Below are 27,942 nucleotides of genomic sequence, written 5' to 3' on the forward strand. Positions count from 1 at the left end.
CTAATAGCTATCTGCATGTTTACTCCGATCCGTCTAGTAGTTTGTGCTTTGTGTTTGTAGATCAATCAGTCAGTTTCCACTAGGTATATATAAAAGTACAATTATATACTACAAGTACAATTATATACTACAAACAGTATACTATTATTAATACTTTAAGTATAGACAAAATAAGCAGATTATATTTTGAAATATTTTATCGATAGTAATAAAAACATTTTCGGCTTTTGTACTAACAAAAAATAAAGCTCTATAATTAATTGCACCATTTTTTTAAAAATAGGAGTAAATAAATAAAATCTTGTGTAAATAAAGTAACAATTTCTTACGCCTTGAGACAATGTTTTACAATTGAAACATGTCTTTAATTTGTTTTCTGATTAATAAAGATGAATTTCATTAATTAGCTAAAGGACCACTTCCACTCTGCAGGTATATAACGATGGTTAAAAGTGTAAAAATGTAAATTTTCCTAATTTCTCTGATTTCAGATTTTGTGTAGTCTAAAATTGAACTGATTTTGCTGTAATTTTATTCCAAGTGCATCTAAATATAGATAAAGTGTAAATGTAAAATGATTTGTACAAAAAATCCATGCAGTGCAGCGAAAAACTGCATTATTTACCTTAAAACTTCCTTAAAACTAAAATATGTTTATTTACATTAAATCATTGTGACACTTTGTAAACTCTTAAATAATAAAATCTAATGAATTTAAAAAAGAAGTAACCGCTCTCCCGAGCGCGATCTATATACAGAAGATTCGTTCTTGATAATTGTTACTACATGCATAATGCAGAACTGAGAAGTTTCCTGTAGTAGTGGAGGTACAGGTTTCAACTTGTGACAACTGTCACCCTCCCGCACCGCTCCACTGACACAGGAACTTTCTCAGTTATGCACTATATGTACCACCAGACTCTTGCGTTGCTTGCTTTAGAGACTAATGTCTGACTGTGACTGGCCTGATTTCTGTAAAAATATGTAGTTTCTAAGTTACACAAGCTCAAAGATTTCAGACACTTGTACGTAACGGGAGCGCTCGAGTGAGGGTTGTCTTAAAAAAATTAAACAACACCATCCACAATAATGTTACGACTAAAACAGGTTTTTTTTAGTATTTGTTGGAACATAGCGACATATGCATTTTAGATGTCTGGATTGACGACAATATTACGCAAGTACAGCCACCATCAGTGCGATGACGTATTTCCATCCTTTTTTTAAATTAATAAAAACCTTTTTTTGTCACTAATAAGTTTTTTTTGTAAACAGCACACCCAGGCACATTTAGACATGATCAGCAGGGGGGCAGTATTATTGTCCAATAAACTTGTAGAATCTAATGTAGGGTTTTTGATCTTTTAGATCTCTTCAGGGCTTTTGACGTCCGCACCCAAGGCAGCATGAAGTCACTGGAATTGAGCAAAACAGACATAAAATTCCCAAGTCATTTTTTCATATTAGTTTTTTGTTTATACGGAAATCAACAGAAAACAATGTAAACCTCTAAGAAGTTCCAAATTCTACTGAGGAGGTTACGGAAGCCTAAAAATATACATTTCTAAATTGTATTGTCTACTTCTTCATTATATTATCGTGTCTGTCGCAGGACCGATGGCCGCCAGGGCGCACATGTACTGGAGTGGAGACCGACTACCAGCAAGTGCAGTAGGACGACCTCCAACCCTATGGACTGCCGACTTCAAAAGGTAGCGGGAAATGGGTGGATGAGAAAGGCAAAGAACAGTGTCTGTGTCTCTCAGCGGCGCGCTCTTCAGAAGGCATTACCCAGCAGTGGACGCAAATAGGATGATTGACTAATTTTGTCTTCACATTAACCGATTAAAATTATTTTTGATAAAGTGAATGTTTATTAAATGATCCAAATTGAAAAATAATGATTGATTCCATGCATTGCCTTCTAAGGTATACATTGTTAATTTGCAACTATCACGAATAGATAGACAATTGAATAAAGATTGTTCACTTTTTTTTTCTTTTTTAATTTTCAAAAAGACCAAAAATTCATTTTATAAAAAAGTATTCATAGATTTCACTATTGGGATTTTTCGGAACAACAGGAGTCAGTGGGACGCAAGCTGCTATTGCCATGCACTAATGCATAAACGTAGTCTTCACCTAGAAAAACTTATCCTGCACCCGGAGGAGGTCAAAACTATCCCCCGGCCAAGAAGCTACTGCTGTTTCTGGCGGCAATAAGTATGGGACAGGAATTGGGATGATGCCTATGTCTAAAATAAATTATTTATTAGGAGTCATTAAATAGAGAGACTTCCAAAATTCGTAAAATCCACGTCCGATGTTGACGTCAAGAGGAAGATGGCGCAAAGCTCTGGAGCAAGGTGGAAGCGACGGGCCTGCCCGCGAAATTCAAATTTAATTTGGTTTTGTCCAGTTTAAGAAATTAGTCAGAGTAATCGACTAATTTGTGAGTAACTGACGTTAAACTAATTATTTTGACTAATTTCTTAAACTGAACACTTGCAAGTAACGATTTTTATATAAACCTGTGAGGATGGTACTGCCATTGGCGCAATTAAAGTGCCATAAGCCTACTTTGTCGTATTAGTTTACAAATAGCGAAAAACTAAATAAAATTTGAATTTCGCGGGCAGACCCGTCTCATGGACAGCAAAAAATCTAGTATGACAATACTCACGACTCCGGCATCTGAGGCAGCGGCTCCCCGAAGCTGTTGACCGGCAGCTCGTCGGTTATCTCGATGAACTTCACTTCCCGCAGCGGCCGCGGCCACACGGTGTACACCGCCGGCGGGTTGACGGGCGAGCTGCACCAAGAGTCCCTCTGCCTTTGGCGCAGCTTCTCCACGTGCCGCTGCTCCCTTACTCGCCTCATGTGCCATCTGAAATTATATAAGGTGGATTATATTCTCAGAACTGAGGACTTGTAGGAAACATGTCATTAACTCCAGGTATTCAAGGAAATGCGTGCAGTACAATGATGCTTTTCGCATATTGATGGGTTTGCCTCGATACTGTAGTGCATCGGGTATGTTTGCCGAATCGAGAGTGCCTGATTTTTATGCTGTAATGGGGATAAGAGTGGCTTCCTTCCTGGAGAGACTCCGGGCATCTCAGAACAGTATTCTCAAGATGGTCTGTGACGGAATGCCTAGCAATATTTTTGGATATTGGCTATCTGTGCATCGAAATAGTCATAAGAAATAGAAAACATTTGTTGAAAGTGACGCCTGTGAAGTTTGTTTTTTTTTTTAACATTCCTAGTTAGGTTCTAAGTTTTATGTACCTATAGCTTATTTTATTCTACTTTATATTTTGCAATGTATGTTTTTACAATTGTATATTTTGCAATGTATGTATACTGGGTTCCTTGCCTTTAATAAAAAACTTTATTATTATAATAGCTCTGAGGAAATGGGTTGGGCATATTTTGTGAAGAGAGGAGGGAAACGCTGCTTTAAGTGGCGTTCCAATGGCAGCATGTCCACCAGCGTTGAGACCATAAAGTATAGGTTTCTTCGTGGAACCAGTCGAAGCAATAACTAAAGACAGGAGGACGAAAATCTTCTGAGTGACTCTGAGCTTTCTAACGAGGCAAATATTATAATAGTAAACATTTTCAGGACACAATTTCTATATGGACTGATATCCTACCTCAATTGTCGTCTCTCCTCGGCTTCAAGCTTTTGATGCCTCTTTTCAAACACCTTGTCGTCGAGGTTCTCAGTGCCCTCTAGGGTATAACTGCTCGTGTAAATCTTTTCACGCCAACGTGGAACCTGTAAAGATTACAAAAATATGAGCGCAAATCGGTAACTTCGCGATATTTGGTAACTATACAGACTTTAACATTCAAATATTATATCCTTCTGTTTGTGACTCGCCTATCGTTGTTGCTGTTGGTCATCAAAGTTATGAGGTAATTTGAGCTCACCAATGTTTGCGCATTCATTTTTAACCCCCGACCCAAAAAGAGGGGTGTAATAAGTTTGACATGTGTATCTGTGTATCTGTGTGTCTGTGTATCTGTGTATCTGTGATCTGTCTGTGGCATCGTAGCGCCTAAACGAATGAACCGATTTTAATTTACTTTTTTTTGTTTGAAAGGTGGCTTGATCGAGAGTGTTCTTAGCTATAATCCAAAAAAATTGGTTCAGCTGTTTAAAAGTTATCAGCTCTTTTCTAGTTGTCTTGTAGAAAAGAAGGTTAGAATAACCCTTAGGTTCATAATATTCAAGTGTCAATTGACAAATGTCAAGCTGTCAAAATGGACGTTGCCTAGATATACATAATTATTTATTTGAAAATGATGTTTTGGAAAACTCAGCTCAGATACTTTGGATCGTAGGCGCGGAATAGTCCAAGAAAATCGGTTCAGCCGTTTGAAAGTTATCAGCTTTTTTCTAGTTACTGTAACGTTCACTTGTCGGGGGTGTTGAAAATTTTTAATTTACACTTGTTGATAGTTTACTAGAGAGAAAACTAGTGCGAACACGTCTTACGACACTGCAGTGAGTTTTAAATTTGTAGAAATACAAACACAAGTATATAAGAATGCTTTCCATGGTCGGTCGAAAGTGAGAGCACGTTATTTTAATTAACATTTACAGGCAGGACATATTCAACCCAAGAGCGAAATGCATGATGTTTAAACAATGTGAATCAACTTTATCTTAGTTTTGAAATTATGGCTTGAAATTTATAAAACAAAAATAATATTCAAGAATTTTAAAATTACAGCTCCAAAATTGTACAAGTTCTCGATTTTTATATAATCTCTTTGAATAACTTGCAAATTTTCTATAAAAACAACTATGGCACTTATATGGCGGATCATTTCAAAAACATCTACGTATCGTTAGCTACTTATCGGTAGTAAACGTTACAGGAAAAATCATAAAGGTCAAGAAAAAATGATACAACAAAGAGACCAGGTAGAAAATTCTAACAAATGCTATTGTCGAGGAATTAAATCAGGATCAAAGTAAAAACGACTTTAATACAAAATCATTAAAGATTATTTATTTTCCAATAGTGAGCCTATTGAAAAATAATCTTTAATCATACAAGAAATAACACTTTTCATTTATAATAATTTTCATGGAGGCCATTTTGTAATTTTAGTATTTGCTGTCATAGCGGCAATAGAAATACATGTTCTGTGAAAATTTAAAGTCCGTCCGTCCGTCCGTGCGTCTGTCAGGGGGCTGTATCTCGTGAACCGTAATAGGTAGAAACTTGAAATTTTCACAGAAGGTATATTTCTATTGCTGCTATAACAGCAAACACAAACTTTCATACCTCAACAGTAGAAGCTTGAGCTTGAAAGTAGAAAGGGTCCAAGTCTTCGAGTTTCAAATCAGCGTCTAGGCCGAAGTACCAAGACATGTCTGGGTCGCCGACCAAAGTTGGATATGGCGTCATGGTCATTTGACCTGGCACAGGCGATTTTTTTCCTCGGGCAGCAGCACCTCCTAGAAAAAAGATGACTCAATCTTTTCAAAGCAAAGACATATTTTTAATTTTTAATGTAAGAACTAAGGAGTCTAAAAGATGTCTAAAATGTAGGTTTCTTCTCTGATGATGACGATTTCAAGAAACTCCACCACAGCGAAGCTATTCTATACTAATAAGTAATACAACAGTGTCTGTCTGCTTCACACTTTCACAGTCCCACGTTTAACCGGTTTGGCATTGGCTAGTAGTTTTCAGGTTGTGCGGTGCGATGTCATTAGACGTAAATTGCGAGCGTTTAGTAACATTAATTACCTACCTACATCCTGCATTATAATATTGTGATATTAGTTTCAATTAGTATACCTTTGTTATTTAGTTCAGTATCTTAGATATTCAAGAGGAATGTGTATCAAAAATTTTCAAAAGAAAAATAAAACCAACTTCAAAAACCACAAACACTATAAAGTAAAAAATAATTTTTGTTTCTACATGTGTAATGTATGTATTAAGTCGAGCGAGCATAATAAAAGAAACTAGAAATCCAAGTGTAAAGCTCGCCCGACTTCATATTATATACATTACACGTGTACAAACAAAAATTATTTTTTACTTTTTAGTGTTTGTGGTTTTTGAAGTTGGTTTTATTTTTCTTATGAATTTTTTTTATTTCAGAATTTTTAGTGGCCCCACTGTACTAATATGCTATGACCAGTTTAAACCCTACTGTTTACTAAGCTATTACACTGATGCCGGGCAATTTACTCTTATCCATTGAGGAGAGTTCTCCATCTCCGAAGATATTCATCAAATCTTCACCAAATTTATATGGCACCAACTGCAAAGTATACCCTTTCAAACAAAAAAAACTTTCCAAATCGGTCCAGGCGTCTTTGAGTAATCGGGGAACATACATTTAAAAAAAAAAGATTCCGACGAATTGAGAACCTCCTCCTTTTTTTGAAGTCGGTTAAAAATCCACATAAACTCAAGAGAGTTTCAGGATGTCAAGTGGAATTACGAGTATGTACATTGTACACCTATTATTTGGTTCAAATAATGAATTAAAAAAAGACCATACATAGCTTGCATCCTAGAAAAAGCTACTTTTATCCTGGAGAATTAAAGAGTTCACATGGAATTTAAAAAAACCTATATCCATGTGGACGAAATTGAGGCCATCATCTACTTGGTACAGGGATAGTTTGTATCTTAGAGACATAGACAACTTTTTATCCCGGAAATCAAAGAGATACAGTGGGGTTTTTGAAAACCTAAATCCACACGGGCCAAGTCGCGGGCATTATCTAATTATTAAATAAAAAAAGATATAATTACCTCGTCCTCTAACTATTTTTGGTTTTGCTTGGCCCTTTTGGGATTGCTGCTTCCCCAAGCCAGTGGTGGAAAAAGCCCGTTTCCTACCACGCCTACTGTCCATACCACGTTTTGAATCTACGACATCTTCCTGAAAAGACATCAAAATTTTAAACACTTATAATATATGAGCGATAAAGCGCCTTTGCATACTACCACCTTCATCGTCATCCAAAATCATTGCTGACCCACTACGCATAGGTCTCCTTTCAGAATGGCAAGAGTTTAGTATATAGTCCACCGCAGTCGCCAAGAGCAAATCGGCAGACTTCACACACCTTCGAGAACATTATAGACATCTCTCAATGCATGCAGTTTTCCTTCAGCATTAAACCAAGGTAATATTTAACAAGTTAAAACAAATAACTCCGAAAAGTACCACTTGTATTTAATTTATTAATATTTCTTAATTTACTCTTTAAGTGAGCAATGCTCTTTCTATTCTATTTTACTTTTCAAGCATGAATTCCTCATAGGTATTACTAATATACTTTTGGTATAACTGTCGCGCGTTAACCTCAACAAGGAAGCGGTCAAATGCGAGTTGGACTCACACAAGTAGGGTTTGAACCATTACACAAGTACAAGAAATAACACTTTTAAATTTTTATTTTTCATGGCAGTCATTTTGAAATTTTTATTATTTTTTGTTATAGTGGCAATAGAATACACATTCTATGAAAATTTCAACTCTCTACCTGTAACGGTTCGGGAGATACAGCTCACTTACAGACAGACGGACGAAAGGGCGGACGGACAGTAAGGGCTTAGTAATTATGTCCCGTTAGCACCCTTCGGGTATGGAATCCAAATAAAAGAAAAGTGTCTTACATCAGGCACCATGAGGCTAGTCGTGCGCGCCATTCGCCGTTTTGTCGTCTTGTCTGGAACCATTTTCTCTGGAGGTTCATCTAACTGGTTTAAAGTATCTAAATTGAGAGCCGAGTCAGACGTAAAAAGCTCCTGGAACTCGTTTGCATCCAATGAGGGCAACATTGACGCTTCGCCGTAGGAAAAATCGCATAGACTAGTTTCACTCGGCTTATCATTGTATATATTCGGCCACCCGATTTCCGTCTCTGTTTTAACCAAATCCAAATCCGGCTCTTGGACAATTATGGTTTTCTTTTCTTTCTTGGGCTGTTCATAGACGGACATAAACCTGTTTATTTTTGACTTCGTATCGGGCATGTCATAGATGCGACGCGTGGTCGTCTCGCCCATTGGATCCGTGCAGATCTTCATGCGTCCGTGGTTCGTCTTTTGCAACATCAGCTTTGGAATGGGCGATTGTTCCCTCATATCGGCTTCGCCCAACTGGTAAGGGTCTTCCCCGGTCGGCGTTGTGTCAATGAGCTGCAATCTATCTGATAGAGACCCAGTGAACTGTGTAGTCCGTTTTGGTACAGTAGACGAATTTCGCGACTTTCCATACGTGTTTATCATTTTGGACTTCTTATTGACGCTGAAAGTGCGATCGTAGCTTTGTTCCTGTTCCATCATTTTGCCTGAAACAAAAGTTAACCTTTTTTATAAGTATTTCCTCATTATAAAAAGTGCGAGTCGGACTCGTGCACAGAGGGTTCCGTACTGGGGTATTTTTTCGACATTTTGCATGATATATCAAACCTATTATGCATAAAAATAAATAAAAATTTGTTTTTGAATGTACAAGTAAAGCCTTGTTGTCATTGTGGGCTGAAAGAAAAACACATACAAACTTTCACATTTCTAATATTAATAGATTTTGCCGTTCATGATTTTAATTTTACACTTGTTTGTTTTAATTGTCGAAACACTCATAAGCACGGCGGCAAACAAACATAATAATCTTTTATGAAAATTTTATGTTTGTTTGTCTGTCTTGTTTTTATCTATCCGTTCGCCCATCGTTCTTTTGATTGATTTGAAACTTTATGCAGTTGTTGTTGATATTCTGGGAAGGTTTTAGACACAGTACCATGAAAGTACAATAGGAGGCACGCGGGACGATTATCTAGTGTGGTATGGATTCAAGGCAGCGGGTACATACTTTTAGACGTAATAGTTTCGGGTATTTCTGTCTTAGGCGCCTTAGTCATGCGACTTAAACTTCCAATGCTCGACGTTCTTCTTCTATTCTTGTGAATTCTTTGGATTATCGGGTTGCCGCTATAACAAAAAATATAATATGTAGTAAAAGAAAGTTGTCTTTTCAACTAGATAATGTATTGTATTGTTGGTAAATGTCGATCATTGTTCATAAAGTTTTGTTGATGTGCACCTAAATCTATCTAGCTACAGTATTTAACTCAGTTAAACAGAGGTTTTTTGGTCTGTGAAACGTGGAACTTTACAGAGACTAATAGCAAATTACAATAAAAAAAAAATCCGCAAACTAGCCAAAATAACTGGCCAAGTGCGTGTCGAAACACGTACAAGGAAGAATTCGTAGTCATGCTAAAAATCTCATAATGATTTTAAAATAACTATTCAATGACAGAACCACTCCAGGGTTAGCCAATTTTTTTAGGTCATTTTTTTCGGGGACACAGACTGATAGATTGGAAGAGACACATAAGAGTTTCTTATTTTACTATGGCAAAAAATCGTACTTACCTGTTTGAAGTAACTGTGTACAGCGCCTCGGAACGGTTTTCAGTCTTTATCTCTTTTTTAACAAGTGAACGTTTATTATCAATCATTTTAAAATTATCACAATTTAATTTTTTGTCCAACACTGGTGGTGGTGCTGTTATATCGGCTGACTTCTGATTTGGGAGTTCTGAAATTACCAAACATAGATTATAAGTCATTTAGCACTCAAATATATAATTTAGAAATGCAGCAAAACGACTTTTCCTTTGAGGTTTTATTAATGAATGAATAAAATAATGATTTTAATAATGAATGCATAAAAGTTTATGTGAAAAGAAAAACTTTTTTGTAAAAATGAACTGACTTCAAAAGCACTGAAAAATCCTACTAATATTATCATTGTGAAAGTGTGGATGTTTGGATGTTTTTTACTCAATCACGCAAAAACTACTGGACGGATTTAGCTGAAATTTGGAATGGAGATAGATTATACCCTGGATTAACACATAGGCTACTTTTTATCTCGGAAAATAAAAATTTTGAAAAATGTAAATCCACGCGGACGAAGTCGCGGGCATCAGCTAGTGTTTAATATATTTTTTTTTAATTTTGTACTAATGAAGATGGTTCACTTTTTTAAAATAAAATTTATTTTAGACTTTCAGTGTCTCACTTTGTCACAGCTTAGGAGTGCAGTTGTCCGCAGCATCACATTTGAGGAGTTCAATGGTTCAATGATTCTATACATATTATGTACAATATCAAGTCACTATCTACTACAGTTCTATATCTACCATAATATACCATCTACTACTACTACAGTTCATAATTCCTCCCCCGTTTAGAATGAAGTATCCCTGGAGCACCAGTAATATTCAGTCATGAAGTTTGGTGCTTGATATTTTCAATATCAATTTACCATCAACAAATCCTCAATCCCTACAATAAGCGGGCAGAAATCCTGCAGCATCAGGATCGAGGAGTTGGGCCTTGGAGTTTAATAGTGAAGTCTATGCTCGGCACCTAAAATATTACTTAACTATCAAAATTCCTGAAGACCTATTGTTTAGGAGTGCTGTACCCTGCAGCATCAGAAATGAAGAGTTGGGATTTGGAGTTCAATCATGAAATCATTGTTTGGTACCTACCTTCTACAAGCGACTTCTGGCACAAGGTGTCTTCATTGATATTGAAGGAAGATTGGCAAAACAACTTACGATACAAAGCACAAAAAAACCGGCCAAGTGCGAGTCAGACTCGCGCACTGAGGGTTCCGTACTCAGGTATTTTTTCCAACATTTTGCACAATAAATTAAAAACTATTAAGCATAACAATAAATAAAAATCTGTTTTAGCATGTACAGGTAAAGCCCTTTCATATGATACCACACTTGGTATAGTTCTCTTACTTTGAAAATTGAAACACATTTTAATTTTTTTTAATAATGTAACCACAAATTCGCGGTTTTCAGATTTATTCCTGTATACTTGTGCTATAAGACCTACCTACGTACCAAATTTCATGATTCTAGGTCAACGGGAAGTACCCTGTAGGTTTCTTGACAGATACGACGGACAGACAGACAACAAAGTAATCCTATAAGGGTACCGTTCTTCCTTTTGAGGTACGGAACCTTAAAAACGATTCAAAATTGATTTTGTTTCTGTATTGCTAAGAATTTAATATAGATACCTGGTTCCACATTGGCTCTTGCAATCCCAAATGTTACCTGACCAAAAGGTGTATTCTGATCAGAAGTAACGGAATTGCCATTATCTGGTAAAAGCAGCTCAGAAAAGCTATTTAAAATTACCTGAAAACAAACCAAGAAATAAAATATATACCATATTAACAATAATATCCATAATTCATGTATTCAATAATAATAACTATGTACTTGGATAAAGAATATTTGCAAGTTATATTTGAATTATCTAATTGTTTGAATATCTAAGATTTTCATAATTTTGGCACAGTGGCAAACGTTTGGTGTTGATGCTGCGGCTAGGAAGTCCCGGATTCGATTCCCGGCAGTGTAGTAATTGTATATTTATCATTTCTAAATTGACGCAGCTCCTATTATCAGTTGGCCTCCATACCACCAATCAGTTCAGCGATATAGTATGATGTGTAGAATAATAATACAGTAGACTTGATTATCCGGACCTCAGTCATCCTGATTCGCGGATTATCCCGATCACCAACCGACCAATTGTTTACGCCAAATGACAATTACCAAATGTTTTAAACTAAATTAAAGATGATTAAGATTACAATATTTTAATTAATTAATTTTCATTTTATTTTAATTAGTTAAAGAAAATATGTAAGTAAATAGACACATAATATATACGTACGTACGAAAATGTATCTTTATTGTTTTAATATTTTCGTGTCAAATTTAAAAAATTTAACATAGAAGTAGCCTACATGTTAAACCAGGGTATAATCTATCTCCATTCTTTTCAGCCAAATTCGCCCAGTGGTTTTTGCGTGATTGAGTAACAAACATCCAAACATCCACACTTTCACATTTATAATAATATTAGGATATATTTGTTTGAAGAAACAAATATTTTTGTATTTTACCTTTATAATACTTAAGTGTACTTTTTTTTGTGCTAAATATACTTTAATTGGGCAAATGCGACAAAGGAGGTATGTACTGTTTGCATGTTAACTAAAAAACCTCATGAAGACAGGCTAGGGCAGAGACATTTTCAGCCTTTAATGTGGAATTTCAGGAAAGTGTTCTTTAATTCAGCATTTAATCATAATGCTATTCATAAAATACATTAAGAAGCTGTGATTTTTGGCATAAAATGACAAGATGTAAGATAAAAAAACTATTTTATAACGATTGCTGTACACATCACCTCTTATCTAGAACTACCCAATTACTAAGAAATAATTAATTTTTGACATAGACATCATCCCAATCACTACAAGCAGGTTAACAGGGCTCTCTCCGTCACACGTTTCATACAATCGTAGTTCCAATTTCATTTGAACATTAAGCAACCAAAGTCCATGAAATTTTGCAGACATATTCTAGAAACTAATATCTGTGTTTGTGGTGTTTTAGATTTTTCTAAAAATATGTAGTTTTAAAATTACAGGGGCCCAAAGATTTGTATGAAAATTTTCAAGACCTCGTAACTTTGAAACCGAATATTTTAACCACGAATCTGGAAAACCACAGACATAGATATTAGTTTCTAGAATATGTCTGCAAAATTTCATGGACTTTGGTTGCTTAATATTCAAATGAAATTGGAACTACGATTGTATGAAACGAATGACGGAGAGAGTCCTCTTAAGCGTAAATTAAAAAGATTCACCTCAGGTGCGACAGGTTCCGTCTTGATAACACTTGATGTAATTGTTGATGTTGGCAGAGTGTGTCGTGGACTCATTCCTATCCTTCTGTCCATTCGCATTAATTTAGCTTTAAGCTGGAATCAAGTAATAATGTTATTAGTAAACATAAAACTTAACAAGTAAAACTTGTAACATTACATTATTTACAAGACTATTATTTATTATTTGGTTGACTTGTGTTAGCAGTAAAAAATATCGTAAAAGTTTTTTTTTGTTTGATATTTCTAGGCTATCTGCAATCTGTCATTTATATGGTTAGTTAGAGTGCGTTAAGGGTTGGGAGAAGGCCGCTCCATCAAGAAACTCTTCTCTTAGGACTATCCCTGGCTTTATTGTCCACAAGACAGTTTTTCTATTGTGGCTTGTTTTGGCCTATTTACTCTGCTGCATGTGGTAAGCGACACTGCCAGACTATTCGCATGAACTTCTAGCTTGGCTTTTTGTTTGATCGTAAAAGTAAAGTAATAGGTATTATGTAATACCTAGTAATACCTATTATGTGTCCCTCATTTTATAAATGATACTTGAAGGCTTCGAGATTTTATTCAATTTATTAATTTATTTAACAAAGATATTTACAATGCCCTTGCCTTGCCGACTTGTCTGTGTGATGCACATTCAAATTTTATGTGGATGAGACAAATCACATAAGTACCTAATTAAAAAAACAAGATAAGACAGAGCTGGCTTGACGTGCAACTGCCTAGATAATACAAAAAACCATCAAAAGACTTTTAAATTTTCTACTGTAGTACCTGTATATCAAGGTAGAGTAGACAATCTCACAGGGTTTTTATTTAACAATAGCATTAACATAAATGTTGATGTTAAATAAATAATTAACATTAAATAACAATATTTTATATCAAGAGATCATCTTAAGACTATCATCTAGTGACGAAACACTTTATTAAAACACTTTTATTTAAACACAAAGTATTTTGAAAAATGCTATCTGTTTCACGCCACTTCGCTGCCTTTTTCGTATCGTGTGATAAAGAGAATTGCAAGTCCAGTAGGCTTTGCCTACATTTTATCCTTGAAATATTGTTTCGGGTGATAACATTTTTACTCTCCCAAACGTTTACGAAATTAGACAATTTTAGTCTCCTTACATTCAGTACACTTTAATCTAGGCTAGTAAGTTTTTTTTTAGTATTTTAGTTCAGTTAATTAAAAAACAAATTAAAATACTCAAGAAAGAATATTTAGACACTATTAAATTTTAACATAAGCAAAATTTCTTTAAAATTAAAACATACAAGCATAGTTCCTCATTATATCTACAACATTTCTGAAAATTATGAAATTTGGACTACATTTACGGGGAGAAAAACGCTATCGTTTTTTGTATGAAAAACAACTAAACAATCCTCTTAAGATACTGTTGAGACTTGAGTCACTGTTTATTACAATACACAATTAACAGTTTCACGTTTTGGACACAACTCTTCCAAATATGTTTTGAATTCATAAAATCAATTGAGGGCCTTTACATGCAACTGTGTATGTAAAAGATTTAGATGTAGGAAGTATATAAGAAAATAGAAATGGTGTCACTCATATCAGATGTCTTTTCACCAATCTTTGGGAGGGCAAAAACATCTGCACTAAAACTTATGACACTATAGATGGAGGAGGACCTGTGATATTGGATAGAGGTTTGAATATATTCATTTTTTAATGTTCATGTTAGTTTTAGATTGAACATGAATATATATATTTAACTTTTTATAGCTCGAAGTATTTTCAGTTGTTATTTAATATTAGTGTAACCACAATAACAGTAACTCTACAATTTAAATTCTAAATCATATGCATCACCAAAAGATATAGGAACCTTAATTAAATTTTGTATTAATTTGTCTGGGAGCATACAATATTGAAACTAACACACAGATATACTTTACACTTACACAATATACATTCATCAAAGTTCAGTTGACCTTTTTATTCTCTCATCCTAAGTAAATAAATATAATAATGGCAGAACTTTTTAGCAGGTTTTGTCCATATTTTACAGTAATTTAGTACAAGTAATGCAAAAACATTTGCATTTAGTATAAATGCTTTTTACACACACATACATTAAGCAGCATTACTTAATCTGATTTGACTGATCTATCAACCCACAGCTTAAACTATAGGATGGATCGGGCTGAAATTTGACATGCAGATAGCTAATATGACGTGGACCAGATAAGAAAGGATTTTTGAAAATTCAACCCCAATAGAGATTTAAATAGGTGTAGTCCACGCGGACAATATCTCCGGCATACACTAGTATTTCAGTACTTAATTTGTTAATTTAGTAATATGTTGTGAGCAATATTTGCATGCAAATATAAGTTAAAAATTCACAACATGCAATGCAAAATGTATTAATTATTTTATCATAATCACTAATCACTAATTTTACAAGAATTTAGTTGCAAAATAATCCTTGTGTGAAAAAGCCTGGACAAGTGCGAGTCGGACTCGCTTACGAAGGGTTCCATATCATTGTACAAGATATTTTAACATTTTTATGTGCAACACTGCAAGTTAATTACAACAGCTCTATATGTGATTTCACAAATTAATTTTTGTAGTGAATACATTTTAATTTTTTTTTGTGATGTAACCACAAATTAACTGTTTTCAGATTAATTCCTTTACTTGTGCTATAAGACCTACCTACCTGTCAAATTTCATAATTCTAGGTCGACAGGAAGTATCCTATAGGTTTTCTTGACATGCACGACAGACAGAAGACAGACAGACAGACAAAAAAGTGATCCTATAAGGTTTCTTTTTATCCTTTTGAGGTAGATAACCGAAAAAAATTGTTATATTTTTTACTTTTAAGTACTTACCTACATAAGATTAAGAAATAAAATACATCTTTTGGGATTAATTAGTAATATAATAACTCATATATATACAGAGAAGAATTTGCATTTGAAGACGTTTTCGTAAATATTGCAAATGCAAAGTGCTTTTAAAAAGAACAAAATGTAACTTATAATACACATTTACTTACCTATATGTACTTTAGTATAGTTTGGTAACAAATCTTTGAGTAAATCATAACTGTTAGTGCCTATAATGCCTAGTACCTATGTCGCTGTATTCAAATCTTAAGGCACAAAATGAAAAAACAATGCTAACCTTTTCAAAAAGTTCTGCACAGAAAAGAATAACAAATTTTAATCACATTTATTCTAACCTACTCAGCCAGTGTTTGAAAGTGCTAAAGTATATGGCAAAATAGTCAAGTTAGACCGTGTTGTTTGTTATTGATGGCAACCCACTTAATTAGTAGTTTTATAGGATATATTTTAGAGAGTGTGCACAGGAACTTTTTGATCTTGTCCTCCCTTCACCATTTTACCACCGAACTGCAAGACGTCGGGTAAGTTTCCATCCTTATGTCGTCAACATCCCATCTACACGCATGAAACGTTTTGCGTCTTCATTCCTCATACGCATGGCTAAGGTTTGGAATACTCTTCCGCGATCTGTGTTTTTTACCAATTACAATCTGGGTATCTTTAAAACAAGACTCAATAGGAACCTTCTAGGTAAACGCGTCCCATCTTAGACCACATCATCACTTTCCATCAGGTGTGATTGTGGTCAAGCGCTTACCTATAATGAATTAAAAAAAAAAGTATATCCACACTAATTTAATTTTTTATATATCTACCTTAATTTGAATCATAAATTGTAAAGTGTGTCTATTTCTCTGCTTTTTGTTACCTTCTTTGTTTAAATTGGATACAGACATCACTTGCATTCCAAGATAAACACCAGATATTTTTCTAACTAAAAATCAATGAAGTTCACTGACTTCTTTCTGATTAATTTGTGTATTAATATTATATTAGTCCTCAATATATTTGGGTAGTAAATAATTAATTATTTATTGAAGACTAATTTTTAATTTCAAAGCTAACTGCTTGAACACTTTTGATTCTATATTACAGTTTTTTCTGTCAGAAACAAAACCATAAACCAACATCAGTTAAACATTATAAAGCCTTGGAAAGGTAACAGACAGAAAGACAGATACACATTCACACTGCTTAGTATGGATTACCAACTAAATACATTAATTAATCTGCCTTTTGCTGATACAAATTGGTAGAGCCACTTAGTAATGTAGATTTATTTGACAAAACTCTACCTACTAAATGTAAAAGGAAACCAAATAAAGGCTGATCTGAACCTGCGAATATGCATGAACCGTGCACAACACACTTCATAAGAGCATTTATATGGACATATTCAAAGTAATTTGTGAGCGGTTTACGTGCATGTCATACAAGTTACTGCCTGTACATGTATGCAAGTTTTTGGATTAAATACAAACATGAAACATGTGTTTGTGCCATGTGTGTGTGCATAGCAATGCATCCATAGTTCTTTAACCTGTTAAACAAATAGGTAAATACTTCTGTTTCAATACTCAAAATGTTTATGTAAAGTATGAAGCTTGATACAGATTACAATTCCACTGTTTTGGTTCTATCAGCATGTAAATAAAGCATAACATGCACAATAGGTTGAAAAACTTTTGATAGTCTATAAACTTACTGTATCATTTTCCTGTTTCAAAGCATGGTACAGTTTGTCCCGTTTGGTGATTAGCTCGTTTTGTTGTTGTATCAGGTCCAGGTGAAAGATTAACAAGTCCTTCAACTTCTTGTTCTGATTCTCAGCAACTGTGAGCCTCTCTGTCAACCGAGCGAATTCAGGATTATTCGAATCTTCTTCCGCAATACAGTGCGACGCTATTTCGATCTCCTTCTCCAGCTGCAGAGGCTGTCTCCGATCCGAACTTTGAGAGTGGCACGCGTAGATATGGTCGAAGGGAAAACTCAGCAAGCCGTCTTTAGCATCCAGCTGATTCAGTGTGGACAGATCCGCCGAGAAATTCACCAAATTCGTTTCATTTCCACTGCTGCGACTGTTCATTTTTATATGAAGCCAAACGTTAAGTCAGCTACGACAAGCCAGCCGGCTGTCAAAACCTAGCTAACCAAATCTTGTTCGTAACATTACAGCGAATTGTATCACTGCACATCACGCAAACACCAGTTCATCACATTTCCTTCGGTATTACATTGTCAAAACAATTCTAGGTACAATATACCCTTCTGTTCTGACATTTCTTTCACGCACATGAAATCACTAAAATGATTTAGACGCAACTATACAAAGGTTCGGTGCGCAATAATTAGCGCAAAAAATGTCACAAGTTCATTAATTAGAAAAAATTCATTAAATTTAAAAATAACAAAGTGTCACTGATTTATTAAATAAAAATTAAAATATAAATGTCATAATTTCATAAAAATTGTATAGAAGTTCATTCAACAAGCGTCAAGGCGTCAACCGTATTAGTTGCCCTAGACTAAAAACGTAGTGATTAGATTCTCTTTGCCCTAGACCATAGACATCACAGACCAAAGACTATGGTACACAACGGCCACACACCATTAGAACCACAGACCAGTAAAATTAGAACCATTTTTTTAAAACTTGTTTTACGGCTCTGGGCTGTAGCCTTTTTGAGCTTTGTTAGAACCAAATTAGTCGAAGACACGGATTAATAGTAACAGTAATATTTAACTAGTGATAAAGCAATGTATTATTTGGTCACAGTAGATAAAAAGATGAATTAAAAAAACTGAATGCTACCCTAACTGGTAAAAAGACGACTCTCATCGCTAGATTAATACTGACAGTATTAATTTTTAATACTGACAGTATTAACAGGGCAGCTCATGGCTCTCTCCGTCACTTACTCAATATTATAATCGTAGTTCCAATTTCATTTGAATACTAAGCAACCAAAGTCTATGAAATGTTGCAGACATATTCTAAAAACTAATATCTGTGCCTGTGGTGTTTTAGATTTTTCTAAAAATATGTATGTAAAAATTTAAAATAACAGGGGCTCAAAAATTTGTATGAAAATTTTTAAGACCGCGTAACTTTGAAACCAAATATTTTAACAGAAATCTCGAAAACCACAGACATAGATATTAGTTTCTAGAATATGTCTGCAAAATTTCGAGACTTTGGTTGCATAATATTCAAATGAAATTGGAACTACGATTGTATGAAACGAGTGACGGAGAGAGCCCTCTTAATCTTTAAAATTTCTGCTATTAACTGCCTAAGCATTTGTCATTTTTTTTTTGTTTATAAATTACCCATACATTTCTGGATAGGAAAATTACGATTAAAACATTGGAGTTACTGATGAAGGACTGATGCAGAACCAGAAGAAATGAAGATTTAATAGTAACTGCAGCTTCTTTCAACTTCCACCTTTCACATGACGACATAATATTATTCAGGGATTTATAGAACGGTGAGCATTGTATGATTATGTTCAATGTTCATAGTTAGGTACTTATTTCTCATACAAATAGTAGAAAATATTAAGTTAAATTGTAGTCAGTTGTAAATCAGGTACGGGAAGACCATTGGAATAGTAAAACAACATAGATATATTAAAACAAATGTATGAAAACAAACATTTAGAGACAACCCAGGTGCAGTATTAGTGTACTCTGTGATTCATATACTTTAGGCATACATTTAGGAAGATTTAGGATTATTCAACTAATGGAAAAAATGTATGGTTTTTGACAGCTATTCAACATCAACGACAACGCGACATCTGGCGGGATAAATTGGCAGTTTGTCTTCCCCGTCTCCGAAAGTATCATAATATTCCATGGTCCTTAGTCATAATAACCAGTACCAATTTTACCAAAAATTACCAAAAAGTCAAAAAGTGTGATTTAAAATTTTTCCAAAAAGTATTTTTTCCGTGATATTTCTTCCAATCTTATTTTTGTCAAACTTTGAAGAATGGTTTAAAGAAGTGGTATGGAAAAAGGACATAATATATAAACATAACATATATAATATAACATTTAAAATTAATTTCACCCAAAAAAGCCAAAAAGTGGTAAATATTCAAAATGGTTTGTAAACATTTAATTATTAAATGATTATTAAGGAATAAAACAAACCCAACCCCCTTTTTATGACTAAACATTATACAATACATACTTTCTAAGTTAAAAAAAAATCTGGTCAAGTGCGAGTCAGACTTGCACAGGAAGGGTCTGTCATCATACAAGAAATAACACTTTAATTTTTTTTTAATTTTCATGGTGCTCATTTTGAATTTTTTAATATTTGTTATAAAAGCGGCAATAAAAATACATATTCTATTAAAATTTAAGCTCTCTACCTATTAAGGTACCTACACGACATACAGCCCGCTGACAGACAGACGAACGGACGAACGTACAACAGTCTTAGTAATAGGATCCCGCTGGCGTACGGAACCCTAAAAAGTGAAACACACCATCCAGACGATGAAATAACCTCACATGCTTTAAAAAGCTACTGTAGGTATCGCTCGTTTCGCTTCGTCAATTATTTTTTGCTGAGATTTTAATTATTTAATAAAGCGGCAAATACAAATAAATACCTACACATTCTGTGAAAATGTCAACTCTCTATCTATTACGTTTCTGAGATTCAGCCTGCTGACAGACAGACGGACAGATGGACAGCGGAGGGTTAGTAATAAGGTCTCGTTGGCCCCCTTGGGGAACCAAACTCTAATAATAAAAAAGCGGCCAAGTGCGAGTCGGGTCTCGCTCTTTTAGGGTTCCCTACATAATTATGAAAATCAATACTTACCGAACCTCGTCTCGCCGGTCGTTGATTGGGCACACGATACAGTTGAGATCCTTTTTTTTTCGACTCAGAAGAGAACTTGAAATCAGGTTTTTTAAACACCTGATCACTCCGTATCGGTGGACTGGGGCTCCGCTGCCGTGATTTCTGGTAAAAAAATCGAATTATAATAATTAATAATAATAACTATAATAACTATAATAATATAATAATAATAACTATAATAATATATAAAAAAAAATATAACTATAATAATAATCAACTGTGACAGATAGGCAGACAGACGGACGGACAGACGGAGAAAATCACACCATGAGGGTGCCATTTATTGGCACGTATTTTTGGAGACAGAAGAGCCGGCTTATTTTTGTTTCAGGATCAGCCTTATGGTTCAGCGCGGAAATGCAGATTCTTGGCACCATAACGCGGCAATGATTTTTGTACAATAAGTTAATTAGTAAAATTTGCATTAAAAAATTTGCATTCGATTAGATTGTTAACCTTAAATTAATTTATCTAATATACAATGATACCTTCTCCATGATCACCACTTCCTTTCCCAATACTAAACGATATTAAGCGAACCTGAGCCGGTACTTAGCACTTATTATACGCACTTATATTAAGCAACTAAAATCCGTAATTAACTATTTTTATGCACACAAGATCCTGACAAAAGGAAATCTTCTCGAAACGTCTCTTGAAATAATTATGTACCTACCCGCTAAAATATACATCATCTATGAAGATGATAGATGTGATGTACCCGCTAAAATATTTTAATAATAACGTGATGATTGTTAAGTCTATGGGTAGGACGGGACCACAGAATATGAATCTACTTTGATACGTTTACAAATTTTACAATGTTACCCGTGACGACTGTGAGTTTTACGATCTATCAGTTGAGAAACAAATGTACAAGTGTGATGTTGTTAGTTGTTTGTTGTTTAGGTTTTCGATCACTATATAATGACGACACGTACCCATGCTACTTTGATCTGATTAATACAATGCTGAAGTAAAACGACGAAATAAAATGACGAAACTAAAATGTAATAATATTAGAAGAAATTTACTGTTTTAATTTCCTCATTCTCTATCCTTCAGAGTGACAAACAGTACCTATCTAATTGCAAAAGTTTTATTCTTATCGATATTCAATTTATTTGTAAACAAAGCAATCCCAACACTATTTATATACTAAAACAAAAACTCGTAAAATAATCAAAATTTTTGAGGATAGCACTTGAATTTACGTGTTTTGAATTCAGTTAAGAAAGAGCTGAGCTTTATTCAGTCGAAAAGACTTAAAATACTCGCTACAAAAAGAAAAACCAAGTAGAAGAAGTTATTACTTACTTATGTACTTAGTAAATTTCCTGGGCGTTTTACTTTGGTATTATTATTACAACTTATAAATGAACATTTGCCCGTTTTTTGGGCAATGACAATTATATGTATGATATGTATGTATGTTTTACAGTAGATTGTAAATAATTAATATTCAATACTGCCAGAAACTTTCCGTCGCAAAAAATAACATTATAAGTAGATATATAAAATATGTCTACGTTAATAGTAATAATACGTAATAAATTTATGTGTTAGTAGAAAAAGTGTTTTATTTAGGTAACTCTTGTTTTTACTGAACATACAGGGTGGAATTTTGTAATGCCACCTGAAGGGAAAGTACTCTTAATACTGTAGATAGAAAATTTTACTCAATGAAAACATTCCTTTATTTTTAAATAGAAAGAAAACTGCATTCAAAGATTTTCGGAAATTCGCTTACCACACCCGGGAATCGAACCGACTAAAATTTGTAAAAATTACATTGCCTTCAGGTGGCATTACAAAATTCCACCCTGTACAATAATCGTCCGCGTGGATTTAGGTTTTTGAAATTCCCGTGGGTAATCTTTAATTTTCTGGGGTAATGTCAATTTCCAGGACAGAAGCTACCTCTGTACATAAAAATCGGTACAACGGATGAGCCTTAAGAATCCCATGGGAACTATTTGATTTTTCCGGGATAAATGCCTATGCCGCTCCCAAGATGTAAGATAACTCTGTACCAAATTTCATTAAAATCGGTTCAACTGCTGGGCCGTGAAAAGCTAACAAACAGACTGAGACACACTTTCGTATTTATAATATTAATATGGATAAGTATACAGGGTGTTTGGTAATTAGTATATAATGACGACACGTACCCATGCTATTTTGATCTGATAAATACAATGCTGAATATACTTCAGCATTGTATAAAAATATAAATCGAAATAATAAAGCGAAATAAAATTATAAAAACTTCCATACAATTTTTTTTTTTTTTAATGTCCAAGTTTTCATGGCCCTTACTCACTGAGATCGTTGGCCTCGGCCTATCTAAAGATGGCCAACGATCTCAGTGAGTTAGGGCCTTGGTTAGGGCACGTTAGGGTCATGAAAACTTTGACATGTTTTTTTTTTTTAATTTTGTATGGAATTTTTTATAATTTTATTTCGTCATTATAGTGACATTGTATGTCAGTATATGTTGTACTAGGCAATGCGAATTCAATACACTTATTATTTTTTGCATTTAAAAGTAGATTATTTGCAGTAAACCAGTGAGTACCTGTGATATGGCACTACTTACATCGTGAAAATTGTCCTTTTTTCTATCGACTTTAAAAATCAAAGACTCGACACTTGCTGGATGACTGAAGCCCGCCTGCCAACATGTTCAGTTATGCTTGCGGGACCGACCTGCGCAAGCATAACCGAGCGGTAAAAATATAAATTTCTGTATTGCCCATTTTGCTTGCGCAAGCAAGGTAGATAAGCTGTCAAGTAAGACGGAGCATGTAGCCGGAGCCGTATATACACAAAATTATGTTCTTTTTCATGTAAACCCGCATAGCGTCGGATCGAAAGGAAGATTCTGTATACTCACTATAAAGCACTTTTGGCCATTTGCCAACACCTCACAAAACTTCACTATAGGGTGCCCGGACCAATAGTTGACCGGCAACCAGCAGATGAACAAATCTTAGTTTTTATTAATGAATTAATTATAAGAATTAGGGTACTACCTATGGCTTTAGGTGTATTTTTTCTCGAAACAGCAACACTATATATATTTCTTTTAAAATTAACTGGGGTTTTAAGTGGGTTGCTACTTGCTAAACTAATCAGCCACCTTGTTGGACTTCCATGAGTGCACATATTGATTTTAGAGCCACCCCTATGTTTATTCTGAGAGTCCACACATAATGAGGATTTGAGTTTTTGTATGCATCAATAAGAAGAGTCAACCACTTTCGTAAGCTTGTAAGTGAATTGACGATCCATTTATATTAATAAGCCCCAAAAAAATATATTCCAGTAAACCATAGGTACATACTATATTATGTTAATTAGAAATTCAATTAAATTTATTCTTGTCAATCAAGTTTTATAGAATAGGGTGGTCATTTTATGGTCTGTAGAAGACACTCAAATCTAAAATGACTGACCGTTCAGAATTAGCACAACAAACGAAAAATGATTTTAATAGTGTAGTTTGTGTATATGGTTGATTATATTGATGTAGTGGGTTTTTTGTAACCACATTATATGCAGAATATTATATACCAATATTAAACAGAGGTTCATTACACAAAAACCACTTTTTAGGGTTCCATACCTCAAAAAGAAAAACGGAACCCTTATAGCATCACTTTGTTATCCGTCTGTCTGTCTGTAAGTCTGTCCATCTGTCCGTCTGTCTGTCTGTCCGTCTGTCGTGTCTGTCAACAAAACCTATAGGGTACTTCCCGTTGACCTAGAATCATGTTTGACCAGTTATACCATTACCAGTTATACCTATGGGTTAGGTTATCCCAGCGCTTCCCCTACGTGATATGTACCTACCATGAAAATAAACATCTATGAATACATTTCCACGGTTTTCACATTCAGTCAGTTTTGTGCTCATACGCCGCATAGCCTTGATCGTTTGTAGTTAATTTTTGAATTATTTTTCAAAGCTGGCTCACCAATTTTGGATTTCTTACCACCCACCCACTGGTATGTGAATACATTTATATCGCACTCTTTTCGTTTACTCTAATATTTCTTTCCGCGCGATTTTGTACGTGAGAATATTTATATTTAGTTCAAAACATAATTTTATTATTAAGTAGCTATTCCTTAAAACCTCAAATTATAGATTTTATACCTACCTATATTAGTTGACCCACCCTGACTTCGCATGGGAAGTCACATATTCCATGGACAAGTATGTATGTAAGTATGTGTTATACCTACCTACCTATTAGAATGTAGGTATAGGTACTTATAAGCCTTCCTCGTGAAGTGTTCTGAATGACAATGAAACCACTATTGAATTTCCCTGAGAAATTTAGGTAGGTAGGCGGATACCGTTTTTTTTTCTGAAATCGAAATTGGTACTGATACCGATCTCAGTTGTTTTGATTACCTGTTGAGTAGTTCCACCAAGTTCCACCGTCTATGTCCGAAAGTATTCATAAAATCTTCATCAAACTTACATGGGCCTGACCTGACAGTAAGCCTTTGTAAAGAAAAAATAATTGTGAAAACCGGTTAAAATTTGACGCTGTTATGGAGTAAATTCGATAAAAATTTTGATCCCGTAGGTACCTACCTACTTAATTATTGATAATAATATTTTCTCCGATCAAAATTTTCAAATTAAATTTTAGTGTTTTTTAATTATCTTTAATGTAATAAAATCGTGTAGTTACATTTTTATTATAAGTGAGTATTTTATAGGTCCATGAAGCGTAGGTAGATTACAGTTTTAGGTTGAATCCTAAAGAGATACTTGCTTATTGAATAATAAATAGGTATGTATTATTTAATTAGGCACCTAACGAGTATTAGGTGAGTACGCTCCATACATAAAATATTTATGATCGTGAAAATTCCTGTAGACATGGTGTGGCCTAGTTGAAAGAGCGCATACCAGTCGATACTGGCTATGAAGCACTGGATGGGTGAGCGACTTTAGGCCAAAGAGACCAAAGGCCTTAAATTGGTTTCCTCCATGCCAAGGAGAGAACATTGTCGTCGCGTCGCTCTTGTTTGTTATGAAAATATCATAAACTATAAATGTTGAAAATGGATCATGTTCACAATTCACGACGTTCAGAAATCAGAAATACTCTTAAAAATAGCCTAGGTATGTGTTAATCCAGGGTATAATCTTTCTCTAATTCAAAAAGCCAAATCCGTCCAGTAGTTATTGCGTGAAAGAGTAATAAACATACACCATACTGACACACACAAACACACACTTGCAAACTTTCGCCAAATTATAATAATATTATAGTGTGATATTATAGATAATATTAATATAGAATTATCACCAGAGATAAGTGATCTATACTAATAAATAAAATTGGAGTTTCTGTCTGTAATTTCGAAATAACTACCTCATATTAAGCTCATATGGTTATTTGAACGATACCAACACTGAATCACACGTTTTTAAAATTTTTGTCTGTCTGTCTGTCTGTCTGTCTGTCTGTTTGAAAAGGCTAATCTTTGGAACGGCTGAACCGATTTTGACGGGATTTTCACAGACAAGTAGAGGATTGACCAGGGCGTAAAATAGGCTACTTTTTTAACCGACTTTCGAAAAGGGAGTTGTGTTTTTCTACCTATGTACACCGAAATCTCCGAGATTTCTGAACCGATTTGCGTAATTTTTTTTTTAATCGATAGAGGAACTGTGTGACATTGTTTCATAAAAAAATTGGATTCCAACTCCTCAATCCTGATGCTGCAGGGGATCTGGCCAATCCACGCGGGCGAAGCTGCGGGCATCAGCTAGTTTGGCATAAATTCAGTGTTTAATCTATCTGTAAGGGTGTAAGGGGCGTGTTAACAAAAAGTAAAACCAATTATTATTATCCACACACACCACTCATTATACCAGTAGGTATATGATTTTGAGTCTCTAGAGTTGAAATAACGTCATTTTCACTATTTTGAGATGTTTTTTTGCATTTTTTAAAACTGACTTGGAAGTAAGCGGACTTGTTTTTAAAAATAAAAAAAAGTAACAAAATGACGATAAAAACAGCAATCCCATAACAATATGTGCGCGACCAGCTGTTTATTATCAGGGCTCTCTCCGTCACTCGTTTCATACAATCGTAGTTCCAATTTCATTTGAATATTAAGCAACCAAAGTCCATGAAATTTTGCAGACATATTTTAGAAACTAATATCTGTGTCTGTGGTGTTTTAGATTTTTCTAAAAATTTGTAGTTTTAAAATTACAGGGGCTCAAAGATTTGTATGAAAATTTTTAAGACCGCGAACTTTGAAACCGAATATTTTAACAGAAATCTGGAAAACCACAGACATAGATATTAGTTTCTAGAATATGTCTGCAAAATTTCATGGACTTTGGTTGCTTAATATTCAAATGAAATTGGAACTACGATTGTATGAAACGAGTGACGGAAAGAGCCCTCTTAACTGTAATGAACAGCTGCTCGCGGATCATGGTATACCTATATAAGTAGATATTTGTAATTTTCGGAATAACGTGCTTTTTTAACCGACTTCCAAAAAAGGAGGAGGTTCTCAATTCGTCGGAATCTTTTTTTTTTTTGACAGTTACATATCGCTTTATCGCTGTAAGGAACACATTGCGAGGAAACCTGAATACCTAAAAGTTTTCCATTATGATTTCAAAGGTGTGTGAAGTCTGCTGTTTCACATTTGGTGACCTTTTCATTCTAAAAAGTTACTCGAGTTCAGTAGTGGGCCGGCGATGGGTAGGTTAAGATGACGTACCATTGTCCTCCGTGGATGGACCATTGGCGTCCTACGTTTTCACTTGTCCTAGTTTAGCCAATAACCACAATCGCAATGTGTTTGATAGTCACAAGTCATTCAAGGAACTGACACTCGAGAGCTGCTATAAATTATACGTAATCGCAATCCTATGATTGGACAAATAATAATATTGCAAAAGTTTGCTTATTCTCAAACAATTATTGTGTTTTTGCTCTATGTTGATACTATTGAAGACTTGGAGTTGGTTACTGCTTTTTAGGGGCGAAACATACCTCCAGTGGGGATGAAACGCCGCCCATCTCGGAGGAAGAACTGGAACAACAAAAAATTGAACATGAAAGACAAATGCAAAAGGTAAAAAATAGCTAGGGGTTCCTGGAAAAGCGGTGCCGCTACGTAGCGGCCGCAATGTAGGGTCTAGAGCTGTCCCTCAAATCTAGAATATAGGCGTCCGCGGCGTGGGTGGTAGCAAGATTTGATACCGTAACGTCTACAACTCGATCAATTAAAGGATTAATTATATCTTTAGCTTTGATCTCCTCACGGCATAATTCATAGCACTTCTCTGGAGGAAAAGCAGTCTTACATCGTAGTACACCTTTCGTAAGACAT

General features: G+C 34.6%; 2 protein-coding genes across 7 annotated transcripts in view; one reads left to right on the forward strand and one right to left on the reverse strand.

The window, feature by feature from the left end:
* On the reverse strand, window positions 1–27,638 carry LOC123880252 (protein male-specific lethal-1-like). Of its 3 annotated transcripts, none has more exons than XM_045928273.1 (12): window positions 27,603–27,638; window positions 20,512–20,655; window positions 12,756–12,869; window positions 11,107–11,227; window positions 9,435–9,600; window positions 8,869–8,987; window positions 7,668–8,344; window positions 6,798–6,927; window positions 5,307–5,479; window positions 3,660–3,784; window positions 2,684–2,887; window positions 1–1,415 (listed from the first exon to the last, which is right to left on the reverse strand). In XM_045928273.1, the coding sequence occupies exons 1-12, from the start codon at window positions 27,627–27,629 to the stop codon at window positions 1,343–1,345; spliced, it is 2,073 nt and encodes a 690-aa protein (XP_045784229.1). In that variant the 5' UTR covers window positions 27,630–27,638; the 3' UTR covers window positions 1–1,342. The 3 variants fall into 3 exon arrangements, with proteins under 3 accessions (XP_045784229.1, XP_045784230.1, XP_045784228.1); XM_045928274.1 differs by lacking the exon at window positions 27,603–27,638 and adding an exon at window positions 21,042–21,181; XM_045928272.1 differs by lacking the exons at window positions 20,512–20,655; window positions 27,603–27,638 and adding an exon at window positions 17,374–18,173.
* The window catches only part of LOC123880253 (voltage-gated potassium channel subunit beta-2), a 37,001-nt gene continuing 36,667 nt past the window's right edge, over window positions 27,609–27,942 (forward strand). For all 4 annotated transcript variants that reach the window (XM_045928275.1, XM_045928276.1, XM_045928277.1 and 1 more), the window contains exon 1: window positions 27,609–27,684. In XM_045928275.1, the coding sequence (XP_045784231.1) occupies window positions 27,676–27,684 (9 nt within the window). In that variant the 5' untranslated portion in view covers window positions 27,609–27,675. The remainder of the gene's footprint in view (window positions 27,685–27,942) is intronic.

Source organism: Maniola jurtina, chromosome Z (genome assembly GCF_905333055.1).
Source record: "Maniola jurtina chromosome Z, ilManJurt1.1, whole genome shotgun sequence".
In the NCBI taxonomy this organism is placed as follows: Eukaryota; Metazoa; Arthropoda; class Insecta; order Lepidoptera; family Nymphalidae; genus Maniola; species Maniola jurtina.